Source organism: Dreissena polymorpha, chromosome 5, assembly GCF_020536995.1.
Source record: "Dreissena polymorpha isolate Duluth1 chromosome 5, UMN_Dpol_1.0, whole genome shotgun sequence".
In the NCBI taxonomy this organism is placed as follows: domain Eukaryota; kingdom Metazoa; phylum Mollusca; class Bivalvia; order Myida; family Dreissenidae; genus Dreissena; species Dreissena polymorpha.
The window spans coordinates 62,001,878-62,021,245 of NC_068359.1; the positions used below are offsets into that span (position 1 = coordinate 62,001,878).

General features: G+C 35.9%; 1 protein-coding gene across 2 annotated transcripts in view; it reads right to left on the bottom strand.

Moving 5' to 3' along the window:
- Positions 1–648: 648 nt before the first annotated feature.
- LOC127831630 (protein mono-ADP-ribosyltransferase PARP12-like) overlaps positions 649–19,368 on the bottom strand; it is a 31,387-nt gene continuing 12,667 nt past the window's right edge. The window contains exons 4-12 of one of the 2 annotated variants that reach the window (XM_052356611.1): positions 18,172–18,309; positions 17,299–17,423; positions 13,609–13,781; positions 12,491–12,662; positions 11,777–12,006; positions 7,101–7,212; positions 4,916–5,052; positions 4,413–4,549; positions 649–3,821 (exon numbers count right to left, since the gene is read on the bottom strand). In XM_052356611.1, the coding sequence (XP_052212571.1) occupies positions 3,520–3,821; positions 4,413–4,549; positions 4,916–5,052; positions 7,101–7,212; positions 11,777–12,006; positions 12,491–12,662; positions 13,609–13,781; positions 17,299–17,423; positions 18,172–18,309 (1,526 nt within the window). In that variant the 3' untranslated portion in view covers positions 649–3,519. The remainder of the gene's footprint in view (positions 3,822–4,412; positions 4,550–4,915; positions 5,053–7,100; positions 7,213–11,776; positions 12,007–12,490; positions 12,663–13,608; positions 13,782–17,298; positions 17,424–18,171; positions 18,310–19,368) is intronic. The other variant, XM_052356612.1, reaches the window with a different exon arrangement.

A 19,368-nucleotide genomic window follows, 5' to 3' on the forward strand; every position in this document is an offset into this window, starting at 1 on the left:
TTTCGAACTCGGCCGAGATTTCATTGGGACAAAGCTTCTGACCAAGTTTCATGAAGATGGGACAAGAAATGTGGCCTCTAGAGTGTTTACGAGCAAATGTTAACGGACGGACGGATGGACGGATGGACATACGACGGACAAAGACCGGTCACAAAATCTCACCTGACCAATCAGGTGAGCTAAAAAGACATATTAATTTTCCCGAGCTCCGTACGTATCGGATATTATTGGTAAACAATGAACGTGTAAATATATACATGTGTATAAAGATGTTTCAATAAATAATATTGTTAACAGTTAATTCAGTTAGATTCAATAATAAAGACATTGTTATCAAGGAAATTATACTCACAGAGGCTCAAAATACCTTTGTGAAAAAAACACATTCTAACAAGGTCCACCAAGATTCAATAATAAATGAGAATTTAAGAGTGGCAACAATGTTTTTCTTAGATTTGGCCAGGTTACCTCGTTTTGTGCCCACTTGAACCAGAATCTAAAATAGCCTAGATATTGTCAAGACAAAGTTTCACCAAGTAATAAACAACATTCAGATTTTAGATTTAGGCGTTGACCATTTTTTTACCCCACTTGAACCAGACTTGAACCAGATTTGAACTTGGTCTACATTTTCTTAGATTTGGCCAGGTTACCTCGTTTTGTGCCCACTTGAACCAGAATCTAAAATAGCCTAGATATTGTCAAGACAAAGTTTCACCAAGTAATAAACAACATTCAGATTTTAGATTTAGGCGTTGACCATTTTTTTACCCCACTTGAACCAGATTTGAACTTGGTCTACATATTGCTAATATATAAACAATCAGAAAAAGTTTCAAGATTCCTTCATAAATTCTGGCTCTACAGTACTAAAAAAATTGTATTAAAACAAAACCTCGTGAAAAAGTTGTTTAAACATAGTTGACCGAAGAATGCAAGCGTCTATGGGCAGCGAAACAAAGAGATGGGCAAACATTAAATACGAATCCATGAAACGTGCAATACTAATTTAAATATGGCAAAATCATTCATAAGGCTGTAACAAAGCAATACAAAACATGTCTAGAAACAAAGCATATACATGCAAACAAATTATAAAATGCCTTAAGCACTTATACATTTTGTCTTTATGGCACAATTAAGTAGTGTACTAAAATACGTTTAAGCACCTAAATTATAAAGAAAATGTAAAAACATAAATATTAAAAATAATAAAACATTAGACAAAAGGGCTTTCATGGCCCACACTTACATAGTAGTGCGACTACTTACAAAGATGACAACAAAAGGTTGTTACAGAAGTTATGTCTTAATTTCAGCAGCATTTTGACCCATTTGTGTTTCACAGCACATAAAGTTTTCATAAAACACTTCCACTGTGCTCATCATAGGAGAAGGAATTATTAAATTTAAATGTATGTTTTCTCAAGTCCGTCAGTTACGGTGGACTTTTCATGGTTCAACGATAGATTCAGTATAACCGGTTATATTAACATACAATTATTTCGAACATAGAACACACTATATAAAATATCAGCTAAATGGATGCTTGAATATCAGTACTTATTTGGAAACTGCACATTACATCACTTACAATGTTCACAATTAACCATCTGACAAAGTTTCACACAAAAAGTCACTCAGTCATTTTTTAGGCCTCCTTCCCCCATTTCAGGCCTTTTAAAAAATGTTACGTCTGGCTAAACTATACTGCTATATAAAATTCCTGTTATACTTTGACCTTGACCGTGAAGTGCTGTTACAGAAAAATAATTCTGCTATTTCAATCAGAAAAGTCCCTAAATACGCACAGGATATATACTCCATCTAGGAAATATATGCGATCATTTTTTTCTGTTTAAGGGACATGGACCTTCAGCTCGCCGGACTACTTTTGTATGCAGTCCATGTTATCAATAAGCAATAGATTGGAGCGCAAAAAGTGTAGTAAAATTCAGAAACGATAATGGCAATACTTGCATGAAGTGGAAACGACAAAATCACATGCAAACGAAGGTTAAAACAAGAGCACCGCATAACGGGTTCCACGCTCGGCGGCGGGTGCAGTTTTGAATAAATGAAAGCTTGTCAGAATTTTTTTTATTTTTTTTTAGAGGTCACAGTGACCTTGACCTTTGACCTAGTGACCCAAAAATGGGTGTGGCATGTAGAACTCATCAAAGTGCAGCTACATATGAAGTTTCAAAGTTGTAGGTTGAAGCACTTTGATTTTAGAGCCAATGTATAAAACCTTTACAAAATGTTAAGGTTTTAGCACGACTTGGACGGCAGACGTCAGACGGCGGACGATGAGCTGGCTATGACAATACCTCGGGTTTTCTCCGAAAATAGCAAGATGAGCTATGGAGCATATAAGCAGATGTTCCCGACCAGAATGACAAAAGGTGTTGCTATAAACATTCACAGTTGGGAAAATATATAAACTGAACAAGACCAACACAAGCTGATTAAAGACGTATTCTAAAAGAAAACTTTCAAAAATCATGATGATTTCCCCCATATCAAAATTGACACCAGATTTGTTAATTTCCCAATCAGCTATTTAAGCGATAATACTTCTCAAAATCAGTAGGCTAGGCCCGGAACTAAATTGGCCTTTAATAATGAAATAAGATTAGATACATGTGTATGAACCAGATATGAACAGAAAGTATCTTTTTTTGAAGATTTAGAAAGCAGAAAACTCTAAGTTCAGTTTCATATTTCATACTTTATCTTTTACAAACTACCTAATCACAACCAAAAATGAAACCTTTACAGACTTTCAATGTATCCAAATAAAATAATGATTAATAAAAAGAAGTTAAACTCCAGCTGCTGGAGCAGTATTACATTCTCATTATATACAATTAGTTGGTTGTTTATTTAAGGCAAGTGACCAATTGCCAAAACAGTACAATACAAAACAACATAGACACATATAAGAATAAAGCTGGGTTTACCGCCTTGAAACGGTCAATGCAAAGCATTGGGAGATCAAACCAGTTTTAGAGTGCTCAACCTCACACTTGGCCCAGCAATATTCATGATACATATAAGTGTAAATAAAAGTTATCCTCACAGCATTGCAACTCAAACAATAATAAAAGGGAATTAAAACGCATTCAATTTAAGTACCATTTAATAACTCAATGGTAGGAAAGTTGGGCTTATTAATCTACAGAAATCAATTGGTTTATTTCTAAAGTCATTGAAGGTAACTATCTTCTGACATTAACCAATTTATGCCTAATGTCTAGAAAGAAGGCCTTGGCATGATGCGGCGCCTCATCTGGGTCTACCCTGTTTGCTTAAAGGAATTTCTGTAAGAAATATTCTAAATATAGAAATAAATATACTAGGCATCCCTAATTTTCGAAATAAATTGATCCAATGTAGAAGAATGGGAGAGTCCACAAGGCATAAATGGGTTAAAACTTAAATGTGTGCATCTCAAACGTAACCATAATAGTTGGGTCTGCAATTTACTAATTTTTAGACTAATTTGAGTAAATATTTTTACACTTGGATGTCATACATGTATTCATATTTAATTAAGTATTCTGGATAAACCTGATCAAGCTGAAAAATGACAAAAATCTTCGGCGTTTTAACACTATCTACGCATGAATCATACAACGGGCTCGTCCGATTGCTTGGGTCTTTCGGCGGTGGTCGAGTGTAAGATTTGTCTCCCTTGGCATACTCTCCGATAAGCACTTTTGCGACAAACATCATTTTGGTGTTTTGACCTAAGTCTGTGTAATGGTTTGAATACTCCGAAGAGTTGGAAAAATAACTTCCTTTACCGTGAATGGCACCTAAAGTAAACAGTGAAATTTATGTGAATACATTTGTATGAAGTCAGTTATTTGTTTTTCAAAATATTAAACATAAATTTATTTATTAAATAGAAAATATTTATTTGTTTCAAGTCATTAAAGGCCGAATAAAGGACAGCTCTATCTTCTTCCATGATTGCTTGGATCAAATGTAACATTGACCTTTTGGATAATACACACTGGCTGGATATGATAAGTACTTGCGACAAGTTACATGAAAATCGTAAGAAGGTCACACTAGAGACATCAAAACGACTTGAACACACAGGCTCAAACAATTAAACTACCAATGTGATCTTAAGCTTATATTGACGAGACAGGTTTATACATTCTGCTAACAGTGACCTAGTTTTGTATCTAAAGTGAGCAAGCTTCCATCTAGGTTCAGAAATGATGAGAAGAAATGTTTTGACCAAGACTCATCAAGACGCAAATAGCAAAAAGAACATTTTCATTAAAATTTATATTTAGACTTTTTTCAAAGGCACATTTCAGAGTTTTAACGTGTAATGATCGTTTTACACTTTTAAACGGATTTTGTTTGTATTCTAGAACTAGTAACCGCATTACCTGACTCTTTCCCACTCAAACGGAAATCAAATCCTTGTCTAAATATAGCTTCCACAATTTCGCCCTTGGTTCCATGGAACAATCGTTCTTCCTTGACATCTTGGTTGCTATTCTTCTTGCGCATCTTAATTTTCTTGCTGACATGAAATCAAACAATGTCACGGCTAGAATGGGCTTGATAAAACAATGTAACGGCAAACATTGGCTTGATTAAACATTATCCCATTGGCGAGGAGTAACATGGATGATTGATTGAAAAATAATAAAAGACAAGTTGTACAAATTGACGCAACTATCATACAGTGACATCATAATAAACAAATGAAATGATATCATAAAACTTGTACTCCTTATCAATCCAAATGTATTCCCATTCATGAAAATTTACTGAAACATACATGTTTTTCTCTAGCCAATATGAAAGGATAATATATAGAGATAATTGATAAATCTTCCATGCACATAATAATAAATGGAGAGAAGATAAATTTTGACAGTGTAACCTTTCATAGCTGTGCCAGAGCTCCCCATTTTCCACCCTCTCAATCGACTTGATGGTGACTGTGCTGGGGAGATGCTTACAAAATAAATCTTCTATCTCTTGGTACTCCTGTCGCATTGCAGGGTTCTTCTTATCCAACTGAAGAAAGTTTATCGTAGATGACATGTACAAATTGGCCATAAGTCTGTATATTTTGAAATAGTCTCTTTTCTTCAGACTTGTTTCCTCATCCCTCTACATTGTTTAGTTGTATGTTTGTTTTTAGTACAATTTAAGAGTGTCATGCTTTATAAAATGGAATTGAGAAACATCGCAGCACAATCAAACTGCAAAACTGCGCCTAAATTTGAGCACAAATATGATGTCTAGGTAAGATTCTTATTGGGACCCTATTAAAGTAGAGATTTAAGTTTGTGTTCAATAATAAATTGTAGCATTTTTTATGTATCTGGTGTCAATCATGCTCATTATTTTCATCCAATATTTTAAAAATCTAGTGGAATTATCCGAGGTGTTTTATTATTGATGTTTGGTCACCAACAAAAAGGTATCTTTTGCACGAGGACTGATTTGATACATGGAATTTCTTTAAAACTCCAAATTTCCCTGCCATGTGATAAAACAGGATGTATTTTTCGGTAAAACTATTTAAAGAAGACTTAATTAGATATTTGACGATATTTATACAAGGACGATTATATGCCATTCAAGGCACGCTTCCCCTGAATTGAATTTTCATACGCCATTTTAGTTAAAGAATGAGATGGACAGAAGCAGACACCAAAATAGGTGAAGGACTGAACAACGTCAATTAAAGTAAAGTACATCATTGATGGTCTACCCCCCTTTCTGAAGAACATAATTTTTGTTTTCGATGTGTTTACATGGTTTCCTGTTCTAGTACAGAACTTGTGCAATGAATCGGGTTGGCACTGTATAAGCTAGAATATCAACATCGTCTGCAAACATAAGCAGAACAAATTCTTCATTATTTGGTACAATGTTTATCCCCTCGCGCCTTTATTTAATACCGTAATTGTTGTACAAATTTGTTCATGAACAAGGAAAATAATTTTGTTTCGATCATATACCCTTGTTTTAGACCGAGTTTGCAATAAATGTAAACACTGTTCCCGTTACTTCACCAAAAACGAGCCTTAACAAGGGCTGTTTGTAAAACATGCATGCCCCCCATATGGGCTGTCCGTTGTAGTGGCAGCCATTGTGTGAATACGTTTTTTGTCACTGTGACCTTGAGCTTTGACCTAGTGACCTGAAAATCAATAGGGGTCATCTGCGAGTCACGATCAATGTACCTATGAAGTGTCATGATCCTAGGCAAAAGCGTTCTTGAGTCATCATCCGAAAATCATTTTACTATTTCGGGTCACCGTGACCTTGACCTTTGACCTTGTGATCTCAAAATCAATAGGGGTCATCTGCGAGTCATGATCAATCTACCTATGAAGTTTCATGATCCTAGGCATATGCGTTCTTGAGTTATCATCCGAAAACCATTTTTACTATTTCAGGTCACCGTGACCTTGACCTTTGACCTAGTGACCTCAAAATCAATAGGGGTCATCTGCGAGTCTTGATCAATCTACCCATGAAGTTTTATGATCCTAGGCGTATGCATTCTTGAGTTATCATCCGGAAACCATTTTACTATTTCGGGTCACCGTGACCTTGACCTTTGACCTAGTGACCTCAAAATCAATAGGGGTCATCTGCGAGTCATGATCAATCTACCCATGAAGTTTCATGATCCTAGGCGTATGCATTCTTGAGTTATCATCCGGAAACCATTTTACTATTTCGGGTCACCGTGACCTTGACCTTTGACCTAGTGACCTCAAAATCAATAGGGGTCATCTGCGAGTCATGATCAATCTACCTATGAAGTTTCATGATCCTAGGCGTATGCGTTCTTGAGTTATCATCCGGAAACCACCTGGTGGACGGACCGACATACCGACTGACCGACCGACCGACATGAGCAAAGCAATATACCCCCTCTTCTTGGAAGGGGGGCATAAAAATAGCCTATAGTACATAGCCTAAACCTGGGGTCTGTGCTTTTTTGGAGACGGTACCTGAAACCTATGTTAATGGGTACAATATACCTTAAATCTGTGCTAACGAGCAAACCACACCTGGAAACTGTGTTAAGGTGTAAAACCTACCTGGATGATTCGATAGTGATTGATGAGATCATCAGAGACACGGAGACTCCAGGCTGCTGGGGGTCTGGGAATGTCGACAGCAGCACCTGCTGGACCTATACCAGGCATGGGTCTACACAAAAAAGTAGCATAAATGTATTTAAAAATAATGACTGCAGAATCATTGTTTACCAGCAAAAATCATTGAGTTTAAGTTATGGCGCACATATTCAACTGGTTCAAGTAGAAAGGTAAATGTTTAAACATTTTAATCACAGACAAATTGAGAAAATGTTGAATTCAATGACTGGGTATTCCTCCGGCGGAAGCCTTGTCAGTATAGATTTATAAGCCATTTCCATTAGTCAAATAAAAGGTCAGTATTAAGGTCAACATAAGGTCAGATTGTGTAGGTGTGTTGATAGTACATGTACTTCATCTTTGCAAGTATCCAAGTTTCGAAGGATGCATTACTGATGTTATATGAAACGTGTCATACAAAAGTAAATTCTAAGAATAAAAATTTATGATTTGTGACCTTCACCTTCCACCTACGAGCATTATAAACAACACAATCTTTTGTCACTATGGGGTTAATACTTTTTTAATCCCACCGCTAAATTAATTTTAGAAAACAATCTGTGTGTTGGAAAAACTTTTTGTGCCTAAAATACATTATCCTGCTCCTAAATGTACATAGCTGACATCTTCATTTCCGGTTTAAGGTCAGAAGCATGTATGACGTTTAGACGATTACCTTGTTAAAATGTATCAAATTCGTATTCATATACAAATTCGTATTCATATATTCTTAAATTTGGTATACATTTTTTAAATGTATAAATTTCAAATATATTAACCGTATAATAACAATTGCCGTAAGGTATATATCCATTTCATCATTTCCTTTGATATGAATGTAAAACAAAACGGGTTAATGCTTGCGTCAGCTTGCTAAGGCAATCGTGGATTGAAACATGCAATGAGGCAAGTGTCTGGGCATTTTGAAACGCAGTCGCATTATAATGTTACGTATATGTGTGTTTATGATGGATTGTTATAATAAAATGTATTTAAAAATTGTGTAATATATGACTCGCATTAACCGGATTAGACAGCAATATATATTTTTCAATTATTGATGTACTCAAATAAATCGATGTTTACAGTGGTTTTATGAACACTTGACGGATTGAGAACAGTGTGAGTAGCCAAAAAGATTTTTTATTTGGGTTAAGTGCTCTTTTACTTTTAGATGGAAATTCACGAAATATTCAAAGTGTAATTTCTTATAGGAATATGCCATGTTTTGTTTGTTGATCAAAGAATGTTAGCCAAAAATGGTCTGCCATTTTCAACATTCAAGATACAAGATGCAGCTTTTATTGCTGCCAATATTTTGAATGTTGAAATTGGCAGACCTTTTATTCTTTTGCTTGAGTGAAACGAGAATTTAAGTTTGAAAAAATTCTACTTTTTGTGTTAAACTTTGAATGCTGCTTAAGTAGGAATAAAGGCAAATAGAGACACAACGGATACACTTCACAAATAATATTTAATAACTTTGACCTTTTTATAAGGCGAAAACGCTATTTGTAGTAGATTTCTATTGGTAAAAGGTATTACAAATTTCATGATATATTGAAATCCTCAGGCATAAACGAATAATGAAACAGAAAAGAGCATTCAAGGCCTCTCAAAGAGGAGTGAAATTGACATATTGTCCAGTCATAAAAAGTTATAGTGATATAAAAAAAACACCAGAAGTTACATAATGTACACTGAAGGAACAAAAAATCATTTTATCCCATTTTCAACGCATCATTGACGGTAAAACAGCTTATAAAATATACTAGCCTGTATTCAACACTGTGGGATATACCTTTCGCATGCACGGACTATTTTTTACTTTACCACTGAATGATTTTTCATAAGAAATCAAGTCGAGAAAACTTTAGCTTCAAAATTATACGACCTTCAACCTTTAAATCAAGTCATATGACATAATTTTTCGCCATCCCTATAATGATGAATCAGCTGAAAATGACACTTATTGCATAATTTTCCCCAAAAAATATTTGACAATTTATTATAAACGCAATGTAATTCACACGTACATGTACTGTATATCGACAGAATGAATTGTCAATTTATCACATTTTCCTTATTTCGTGTAATGTGCATTGTTTATAACCCATGCATATACTTTTGAGATTTAAGAATGTACAACAAGCCATACAAATATCGCACAATTCATAAATAATCTGCAATATTTGCTTTCCGATTTAATTCACGTTAGGCATAGAGCTGTGTAAAGTATAAGATGGTAAAAATAGCACCACACTGGAATTCGGAACGTCCCATTTTGTATACGGGTATTATCCACTCATTTATTTGTTGTGTAATGGAATGTTTTCAATCTTTGTGTATTTATATATTAAATTATTTTCTTGTACAATAAGCGCATTTACCAAAGACAAATAGTGTGCAAGTTTAAACATAATTATGTTTGTATGCAGAAATCTGCAAATGCAACCGAGTTTACCAACGGCTATTATTTGATAAACTGCTCCGGTTCATTTTAACAGCAGTAATGTAGAGTACATGACGTAGCGTGTAACGAAGAAGAAAGTTTATTGTGTTCGTAATCTCATTTGAATAAAGTGATAGGATGGCATAAGGGTCTTTATTTAACTATGCTAAAATAATTATTAAAGACCCTAGATGCAAAATCGTAAATTATTGAGTTAAATTGATTATAAGATGGATTTTAAAGGATAATTAAAGGTAGAATACTAGTTCGCACGTGTTTTGCTTTTTTTGTACTTTTGTCATTCCCTGTTCTCGGAAAAATGATTTTAACATGGACGCCATTGATGCATCTGATCACACATGGCATACCCATAACATTATATAAAAAAACACGTTCTGCGCGTACTTAAATTCTTCGTCCGAAGTCGGAAAACGTATTGCCCTGTATATTAGGTCAAACAAGGGCTGTTTGTAAAACATGCATGCCCCCCATATGGGCTCTAAGTTGTAGTGACAGCCATTTTGTAACTGTGACCTTGACCTTTGACCTAGTGACCTGAAAATCAATAGGGGTCATCTGCGAGTCATGATCAATGTACCTATGAAGTTTCATGATCCTAGCCATAAGCTTTCCTGAGTTATCATCAGGAAACCATTTTACTATTTCCGGTCACTGTGACCTTGACCTTTGACCTAGTGACCTGAAAATCAATAGGGGTCATCTGACAGTCATGATCAATGTACCTATCAAGTTTCATGATCCTAGGCATAAGCGTTCTTGAGTTATCATCCGGAAACCATTTTACTATTTCGGGTCACCGTGACCGTGACCTTTGACCTAGTGACCTGAAAATCAATAGGGGTCATCTGCTAGTCATGATCAATCTACCTATCAAGTTTCATGATCCTAGGCATAAGGGTTCTTGAATTATCATCCGGAAACCATTTTACTATTTCGGGTCACCGTGACCTTGACCTTTGACCTAGTGACTAAAAATCAATAGGGGTCATCTGCTAGTCATGATCAATCTACCTATGAAGTTTCATGATCCTAGGCATAAGCGTTCTTGAATTATCATCCGGAAACCATTTTACTATTTCGGGTCACCGTGACCTTGACCTTTGACCTAGTGACCTTAAAATCAATAGGGGTCATCTGTGAGTCATGATCAATGTACCTATGAAGTTTCATGATCCTAGGCCTAAGCGTTCTTGAGTTATCGTCTGACAACCACCTGGTGGACGGACAGACCGACAGACCAACCGACAGACCGACATGAGCAAAGCAATATACCCCCTCTTCTTCGAAGGGGGGCATAATAAAGTGTCAGTCACTGCAATTGTCTGTTTACTCGTCGAAATTGTCAAGGTCGTCGACGGTGTACATGTATGTTGACATCGACATCATTTTGTCAGGAAGCAATCGCCACCATATTGGATTTTGATCATTTTCTTTCGAAAATAAAATGAATTATAGTAAAGTAAAATCTTCTTTTTGCAGTCGTAATGTGTTGCAATTCGGATACTGCGTAAAATTGAATCGAGGCATATGGTGATATTTTTACTTGTTCTACAGTTTGTGTGTGAATTTTTTAAAGACTATTTTGCGTACCAAAACAAATACATTTATATCACTACGCATGGTTACATTCGTTAGATTTTAAGCGTTTTTAAAACTGAATTAAAATTATTGTTAAGGTTGTTAGATCTATTTATGTTAAATGTCACGTTGAAAAAAATCAAATGGGATAAATAGAATACTAGGATTAGCGTTGAATACAGAGAAGTTTATGTTGCTCGGCTCGAACACCGAAAGCGCTTGCCAAGGCTCGCGCTCCCGGCGTTCTAAGCCTCGCAACATAAACTTCTCTGTATTCAACACTAACCTAGTATTCTCTATATCTTTGACCTAAAATTGTGACCTTAACCTTTCACAAAGTAGCTTGAGATTTTCACAAGACACATAGCTTGGCCATGGGGAACAATAATCTTTAGTTTTATCAAAATCCTTCAAGGCATCTAAAGTAACAAAGAAGAAATGCACATTCATGACCTTTGACTGCATTCATTCGGGAAGCATAAAAAGAGACAAGTATTAGTTCTTAGTTCAAACATATTGTAAAACAGATTTAAAATAAAAACATGCATCTTAAGATTGTACTTACTGACTTTTTCCTTGCTTTTTCCTCATTTCAAATTCTTTCTCATCAACAAATTCTGGCCGTCGCCTGATTGCTCTCTTTGTTTTGTAATGCAGGTTACTCTGCACCATTTCTTGGAAATTAAGAACATAGTTATGTCCGGCCGTACTAAACTCCAGTTGGCCCTCTGGGTTGTTGATGAAGGCTTGCTCTATCTCATGGCTACAAAGCGATGATTTATACCCATGGTCTTCCTGAATCAAGAAAGAAAGTGATGCAATATTGTGTGGGCAGTACTTTTTTGCAAATACAACTATGCAAGAAACTTACAAATGAATTAATTGTTTAGATAATTATTAGCTATTTCATAGAAATGATTTCCATTGTAAATCCTGTTGAATCATCATGCTACCAGTAAATGAAAAAAAACAAGCATTTGTTGAATTGATATCCCCGCCAATTTCAAAATTTGGCCGGAATGACGGACCGCCATCCAGAATTACAGACAGACGGACACCGCACATTTTATATTCCAACTGCCTTTGGCAGGGTATAATAACAAGCGTTAACATAGATTTTTAAAATGTAATAATAACTTATTTGTAAAAGATTAAAATTGAAGATTTTAGTATTCCCCAATCATCGCTTGCTTTGGCCTTGTCCCTTAACTGAAAAAGTCCTAAGTAAAATCAAGTAAAACAGGTTCTTCTCACAGTTCATTATATTTAGAGCACTTACATCGCCATATTTTGACCAAGATCCAACTTGATTCTTCCAATACCATATCCACTTGGTTGCTAAGGGCTGAGTATCCATGACAATCGAGGTGTTCGTTGACAACCGATGGAACATCAGAACATGGTCACCAATGGTGGTCATTGTTGAATAGTCAAGCTTTATGGATCTTCCACTGGATAAAAAATCAAATAACTTTTTTCTTTCTTAAGAGTCTTACATATATATTTTAAGAAATCCTGAGACTACTTCAAGAAAGACAATTTGCTGGTCTTTCATTCAGCAATTTACTAGAAGAACAACATGCACCATAAACAGAAGGTCAGTTGGAAAAGGATAATGCAATAAAAAATAACATCATGACAAAAGTTTAAAAATACCTTTAAGGTAGTTAAGTGAGGTGACCCCAATTGTATGTTTAATGTTGTGTTGTGTTCATTGTCTTCCATTATATGTGCAATTTGTAAATTACCTTTAAAATAAGACTAGCGGATGGTCACAAATATTTCTCATCTGATAATTTACCTGCATTTGCATCATACCTATATTCAAAACCTCTTAAGATTGACAAATTTGTATATGCGAACAATGAAACTTGGGGACAAAACCTTCTACAACTATTGTTACTGTAGGACTGGAAACCAATGCTTTTACAACAAAGAACAGTAAGCAACAAAAAAAAACACAAAATCATCACTAGAGATATTCTTGAGGAGATGGATTGACATAAAACGAGCATGATAACTAAAAACAACAATGAAAACAAGAGATCGCCAAGCAAAATGGTCCCCTACAGGTGAAACTCCACAATTGTCAGTATTTTTTTATTTGTTGCCATAGAAACCAGAATTCTTGTCGTAGGAACAAAATTAATTGACATGCATAATCTCCATATTGCCATCTGTCCATGAAGGCATGTTTCAAGTTTCATGAAAAATATATAAAGAACTTTAAAAGTTATCGCAGGATCCAGAAAAGTGTGACAGACTGACAGACACGCAGACTGACAGACAGAGCGCAAACCATAAGTCCCCTCCAGTTTCACCGGTAGGGGACAACAAGCTGAATAGCAGTGAAATTCAGAAAGACCCGAATAAAAGCCTCTAACAACCTCACCCTACCTGACCATAATAAAATAGTCCTCCTTAGAAGGGTCCGAGTAATTCAGCTCCATAAGCAAGTTTTCTGCTGGCTGAACTTCAATCCAGTCTTCTGACCCTTTTGCTCTGAACATCCACTGATAAGGCAGCTCACAGTGGTAGTTAAAACAACGGGCCCCGTAAGAGCATTTGCCCTGTAAAATTAGGAGACTTAAGGATGGAATTTAAGTGAAAGATACATGGCGAAATTGAAGGTTCTGAACCATTCACTGAACCATGATATTACTGCTAACTCAGAAATGTACAAAAACAGGTACACTGTCGTGGTATTACGTTCAATTTCATTAACAAGAGGGCCTGACAGGTCAAAAGTCGCTCACCTGAGATAAAAAGAAATGACCTGTTCTTTGCAGCCCAAGATATCAATAGTACAAATGTTCTAACCAAGTTTCATTAAGAATGAACAACAAATGGCCCCATGGCGGAAATGTTTTTCAACAGACTGGAACCATTTTTGAACTCGTCCAAGATATTATTGGAACAAATCTTCTGAAAGTTTCATGAAGATCCAACAATAAATGTGGCCTCTACAGTGTTAACAAGGCAAATATTCATGACACACAACGGAAGACAGACAATTTACAACAGGTGATCACAAAAGTTCACCATGAGCAAAAAATATTTTGCTCATAAAGATTGTCACCATGTTTCAAGATCAGCAAGTGTCATTCAGATTGAACTAAAAATGTGACTAAAAGTATTCACAAAGTCTTACCATAAACAACTGTGGTAGTGTGGTCTCGTTCCCTTACGCAAGTGAACCGGTCACGGGACATTTACGAGTTATGTAACTGTGTGAGCACTTATGTAAACGGAAATGTTTATTGAGTCTAATTAAAGAACGCTTATTTCTAACACACTTACTGGTTGTTATTCAATTAACTAAAGGGGTCCAGTCAGATACGCCTGAATACACTCAAAGAATTAATCTATAAGTGAAAACCAAAGCAGCTTTAATGAAAATAACTAACTTTAGTCCAAAGAATCTATGCATCGTTAAAAATGAACAAATACAGCAAATACCTTAATGAATGTAAAAAGAAGTTCACAATCTGTCAAAAAAACTGATATAAATATTAGTCACTGTTAGTCTAGAAGTTGCTTCAAAAATTTTGGCTATAAAATAAGTCTAACTTAAACTAAAGAACACAATTTATGGAGAGTGGAAAACTCCAGTGACTCAAATGTAAAAAAATAAGAAGAATTTACAAAAGTTATTTCAATCAAAAGAGTCTTTCTAATTTAGAAAATGCCAAATAACAAGGTTGCCATGGAAACAGTTTCATAGCACAGTAGTCTGCTAAATACACCAAAACACAGTAGGTTAACTTGGCTTATCAGTAAAGATCAAAGATAAGGTTCTACAGTGCATTAGTACATGTACAGTTATTTTACGACATATGTTTATTAAATTGCATGCAAACTACTGTCTTTATGTACACCACATTTTATGAAAGAAAACCCAGGTTTATACAAGGGAGTTAACTATTAGAAAGTATGTACAGGTTATCTTTCTGTAACATTATGGCTTATCACAACTAGATTGTTCAAATGCTTTCATTATATACATATAGAGAAAACTGCCACACCCCCTGGCGGCCACGTTTTTTCCACCGATCTGGACCATTTTCGAACTCAACCGTCATATCCAGAAAACACATGTTCTGACCAAATTTCATGAAGATTGGACCAAAAATGTGACTTCTAGAGTGTTCACATGTTTTCACTATATACATATAGAGAAAAGTGCCCCGCCCCCTGGTGGCCATGTTTTTTCACCGATCTGGACCATTTTCAAACTCATCCAAGATATCAATAAAACCAATGTTTTGACCAAGTTTCATGATGATTGGGCCAAAAATTGTGACTTCTAGAGTGTTCACAAGGTTTCTCTATAGCCATATAAGGAATACTGCCGCGCCCCCAGGCGGCCATGTTTTTCAACGGACCGGAACCATTTTTGAACTCAACCAACATATCATTTAGACAAACATTTTGACAAAGTTACATGAAGATTGGGCATGAAATGTGACTTCAACAGTGTTCACAAGGTTTTTTCTTTTTTTTTACCTAGTTTTTTACCAAGCATGACCCAGTTTCGAACTCAATCGAGGTATCAATGGGACAAATGTTCTGACGAAGTTTCATGAAGATGGGACAATAAATGTGGCCTCTGGAGTGTTCACAAGGCAAATGTTGACTCCGCACGACGCATGACACACGATGCACGACGGACAAAAGGGGATCACAAAAACTCGCCATGAGCACAGCTCAGGTGAGCTAAAAATGGGAAAAACAAATGGGCTAAACGCTCAAAGCCGCTCGCCTGAGACCCAACCAACTTTTCTGTTATGAGATGGCGGTGTTTCAATAATTACACACTTGTGTAAAGAAATCTGCAAACTGTATTTCTCCCCACAGCCATATTTTTCAACAAAACAGAACTTTTATGAACTCAGCCGAAATGATTGGGCAAAAGATGGGACCTTTACATAGAAGCAAAACTGCCCTACCCACTTCCTGCCAAATTATTCAACTGATCAACTAAAAAATGTGACTTCTTGAGCGTTCAAATGGGTTTTCTTTAATTTGACCTATCAACAACATCATAAATTAATCTGTATTTGACCCAGCGACCTAGATTTTGACCCCATGTGAACCATTTTTTTCAACCAAGCCCAAATGTTCTGATGAAGTTTCATAAAGGGGCCTCTTGCAATATCACAAGGTAAGTATTGACAATGCCAGCCATTTTACAAAAGGACAAAAATGTAATAAAGCACATTTGTTGAATTGATATTCCCTGCCAATATGATTCTGGACACAAAAGTTTTCTGGACAGATGGACAACGCCCTATGACCTCAATGAGTGACCTTGACCGTAGCCCCTAGGATTATGGGTGTTGAATGTGAAGCACCCCCAGATGTTGAGAACAACTATGTAAAGTTTCATGGCTTTGGCTCGTGTGTTAATGGAGATAAAGCTCTAAGCTTATATTAAAAAACATTTTTTCAGGATACAAAGGGCCATAACTTCGTTATTAAGAGGAGGTGTACAATGCCATTTGGCGTGCATCATCTTCTTATCCATATATATATACTCATACCAAGTTTCAATGAATCCACCAAAGCACTTCCAAGATATGGCTCCGGACAGAAAGACGTACGGAGGGACAGAAAGACGGACGGTTGGAAAGCCGGACAGACAACGCCAAAACAATATCCCTCCGCCTATGGCGGGGGATAATAACAAATGGTCGTCATGAGCTAAAAAAAAAAAAGTAATCACAGTTATGTATTATGTTTATGTTGTATTAAATTACAATTCTGTCTGGCAATAAAAAAATAATAATAATCATCATCAGCCGCAGCATCTTTATTATTTTTATTTGTATTATTATTATTATTATTATACATTATGTAAACGAAGTAAGTCATTACAACAAAATTTATAATTAAGCAATGTTTTTTCACAGTTAAAACTAGCAACTTGCCGACTTAGTGCTGGACAATGTCTCTAATCCGTTCGAACTTTAAAAAAATGCATATTCAGACGTATTTCAGAGGAAAATCGCTTATTTCTATAACTGACTAGTAAATTACAAATTGCGCGCCTATAACAAGGAAATTACTTTCATGGTTACAACTTACTACTAAATTATATATGCAGACATATTTCTGGGAAATGTCTTTCATGGTTTCTTGTGACTTCTCTGCCCTGCTTCTGGATCGAGACCTTTGCCCAGCTCCTCTTGATGGGCTGACTCCTCGTGCAGCTGAAACAAATATTTTCATAAATGATCTTTTTTTAATGTAAAAGATCTTTTAACCTTACATCAATTCGTGTAACCTTTTTAACTAATTTCTGGGCAAAACAGGCCATTTACCAAACTCATCAAAAAAATGTTGAGTTTTATGTTGTATTGTTCAAATTTGGTCATATTTTGATCAACAGTTCTTAGCATAAACCACTGCTAAACACACAGGACTGGTACCATTAAGAAAACATCTATAAACACTTTGCTTTGAACTAATCATGAAAAATAATGTCAACACAATCTTTCCAAACCAATGTCAACTAGCAAATTCATTAAATTGATATCCCGGCCCAATAGTAGGGCTATAGTTCTATAGCAAGGCACTTCTCTGCATTAATATCAATACACCTAAGAAGTTCCTTTTAATCTTTACAGTATCTGAGATATAGACCAGACAAATTACATCATACAAAACAAAAAAGGGCAATAACTCTTCTTTAAGAAAGTGCATGGTTATAATTCTTTTGCGAGGCACTTCTCATTTATATCCAAACACCTTTTAAGTTTAATGTTGAAATCTAATATGGTTTCTGAGATTTAGCCCTAAAACGTTTGTGACAGAAGGGCTGACAGAGTGACGGACAAAAAACGCCAAAACTATATTCTTCCACCTTCGGCTAGGCGAAAACAAGCCCGTATTTATATTTGTACCAGTCCCTGAAATAAAAGTATGGCTTATTTATAAATAAGACACTTGAATGCCTACATCTCGCCACAGGGACTGCGACCTTCATTTGACTAAACTGCTCTGGTAAAACATGAACTCCACTCTGATCTAAGCGCACCGCCTTTAATGGACTGGTCTTTGGTCGAGCACCGGCAAACGGAACACCAATCTGTGGACCTGCCAGAAATTAACACTGAGAGTAATTGTTCAAAGTTAGCAATTGCAAAATATATTGCCTATACCCCCAAAGACAACAACAACATTAATATAATTAACCTTAAAATTGTGTAATTGCATTTTCGACAAGTGTTGTACAATGTTACGAATGGATAACCATGGCAGTATGCAATTCCACCACACCTGGAAATTCTGAAGCAAATTTTTATTAAAAGATGTTAATATTATTGAAATATTATCATTACGAGAGTTCTGCTGTCGGAGACATAGAAATCGGTCAACTCGTTGGCAAGTTATTGATCGGACACAATTTTTACACTTATTGTGACAGTGACCTTAACCTTTGACCTAGTGACTTCAATTTCAAAATGGTCATCAACTGTCCAAGACCAATGCACATGGGAAGTATCAGGCCAATCTATTGATTGGTTGACGAGTTATTGATCAGAAACAATTTTCTCACTTATTGTGACAGTGACTATGACCTTTGACCTTGTGACCCCAATATCAATACGGGTCATCTACTGTCCAAGTCCAATGTACATGGAAAGTATGGAGGGAAGTGTCAAGCCAGTCAATTTGTTGCCAAGTTATTGATCAGAAACAATTTTCACACTTATTGTGACAGGGAACTTAGCATTTGACCTAGTGACCTAAATTTCAATAGGGGTCGTCTACTGTCCAAGGCCAATGCACATGTGAATTATCAAGCCCTACAGTCAGTTAATTGATGAGTTATTGATCAGAAACCATGTTCACACTTATTGCAACAGTGACCTTGACCTTTTACCTAGTGACCCCAATTTCAAAGGGGTGCATAATAAGGTTAAGCAGCTAAATGATGTCATTGGTATTACTTTATATGGAGAGTCGGTATCCCCTATAGAGTGTTAATTTATTTTTATAAATGACCAAATGAAATTTTGTGTTTTGCACTTATTATAAAGATTAAACAAGAGCTGTCAGAGGACAGCATGCTCGACTATTCGAGTGCTTGACAGTATAACGTTAGCCATCATGGAGAGGGGGGGGGGTATAATGTGGGTGTGTGGTCATTTA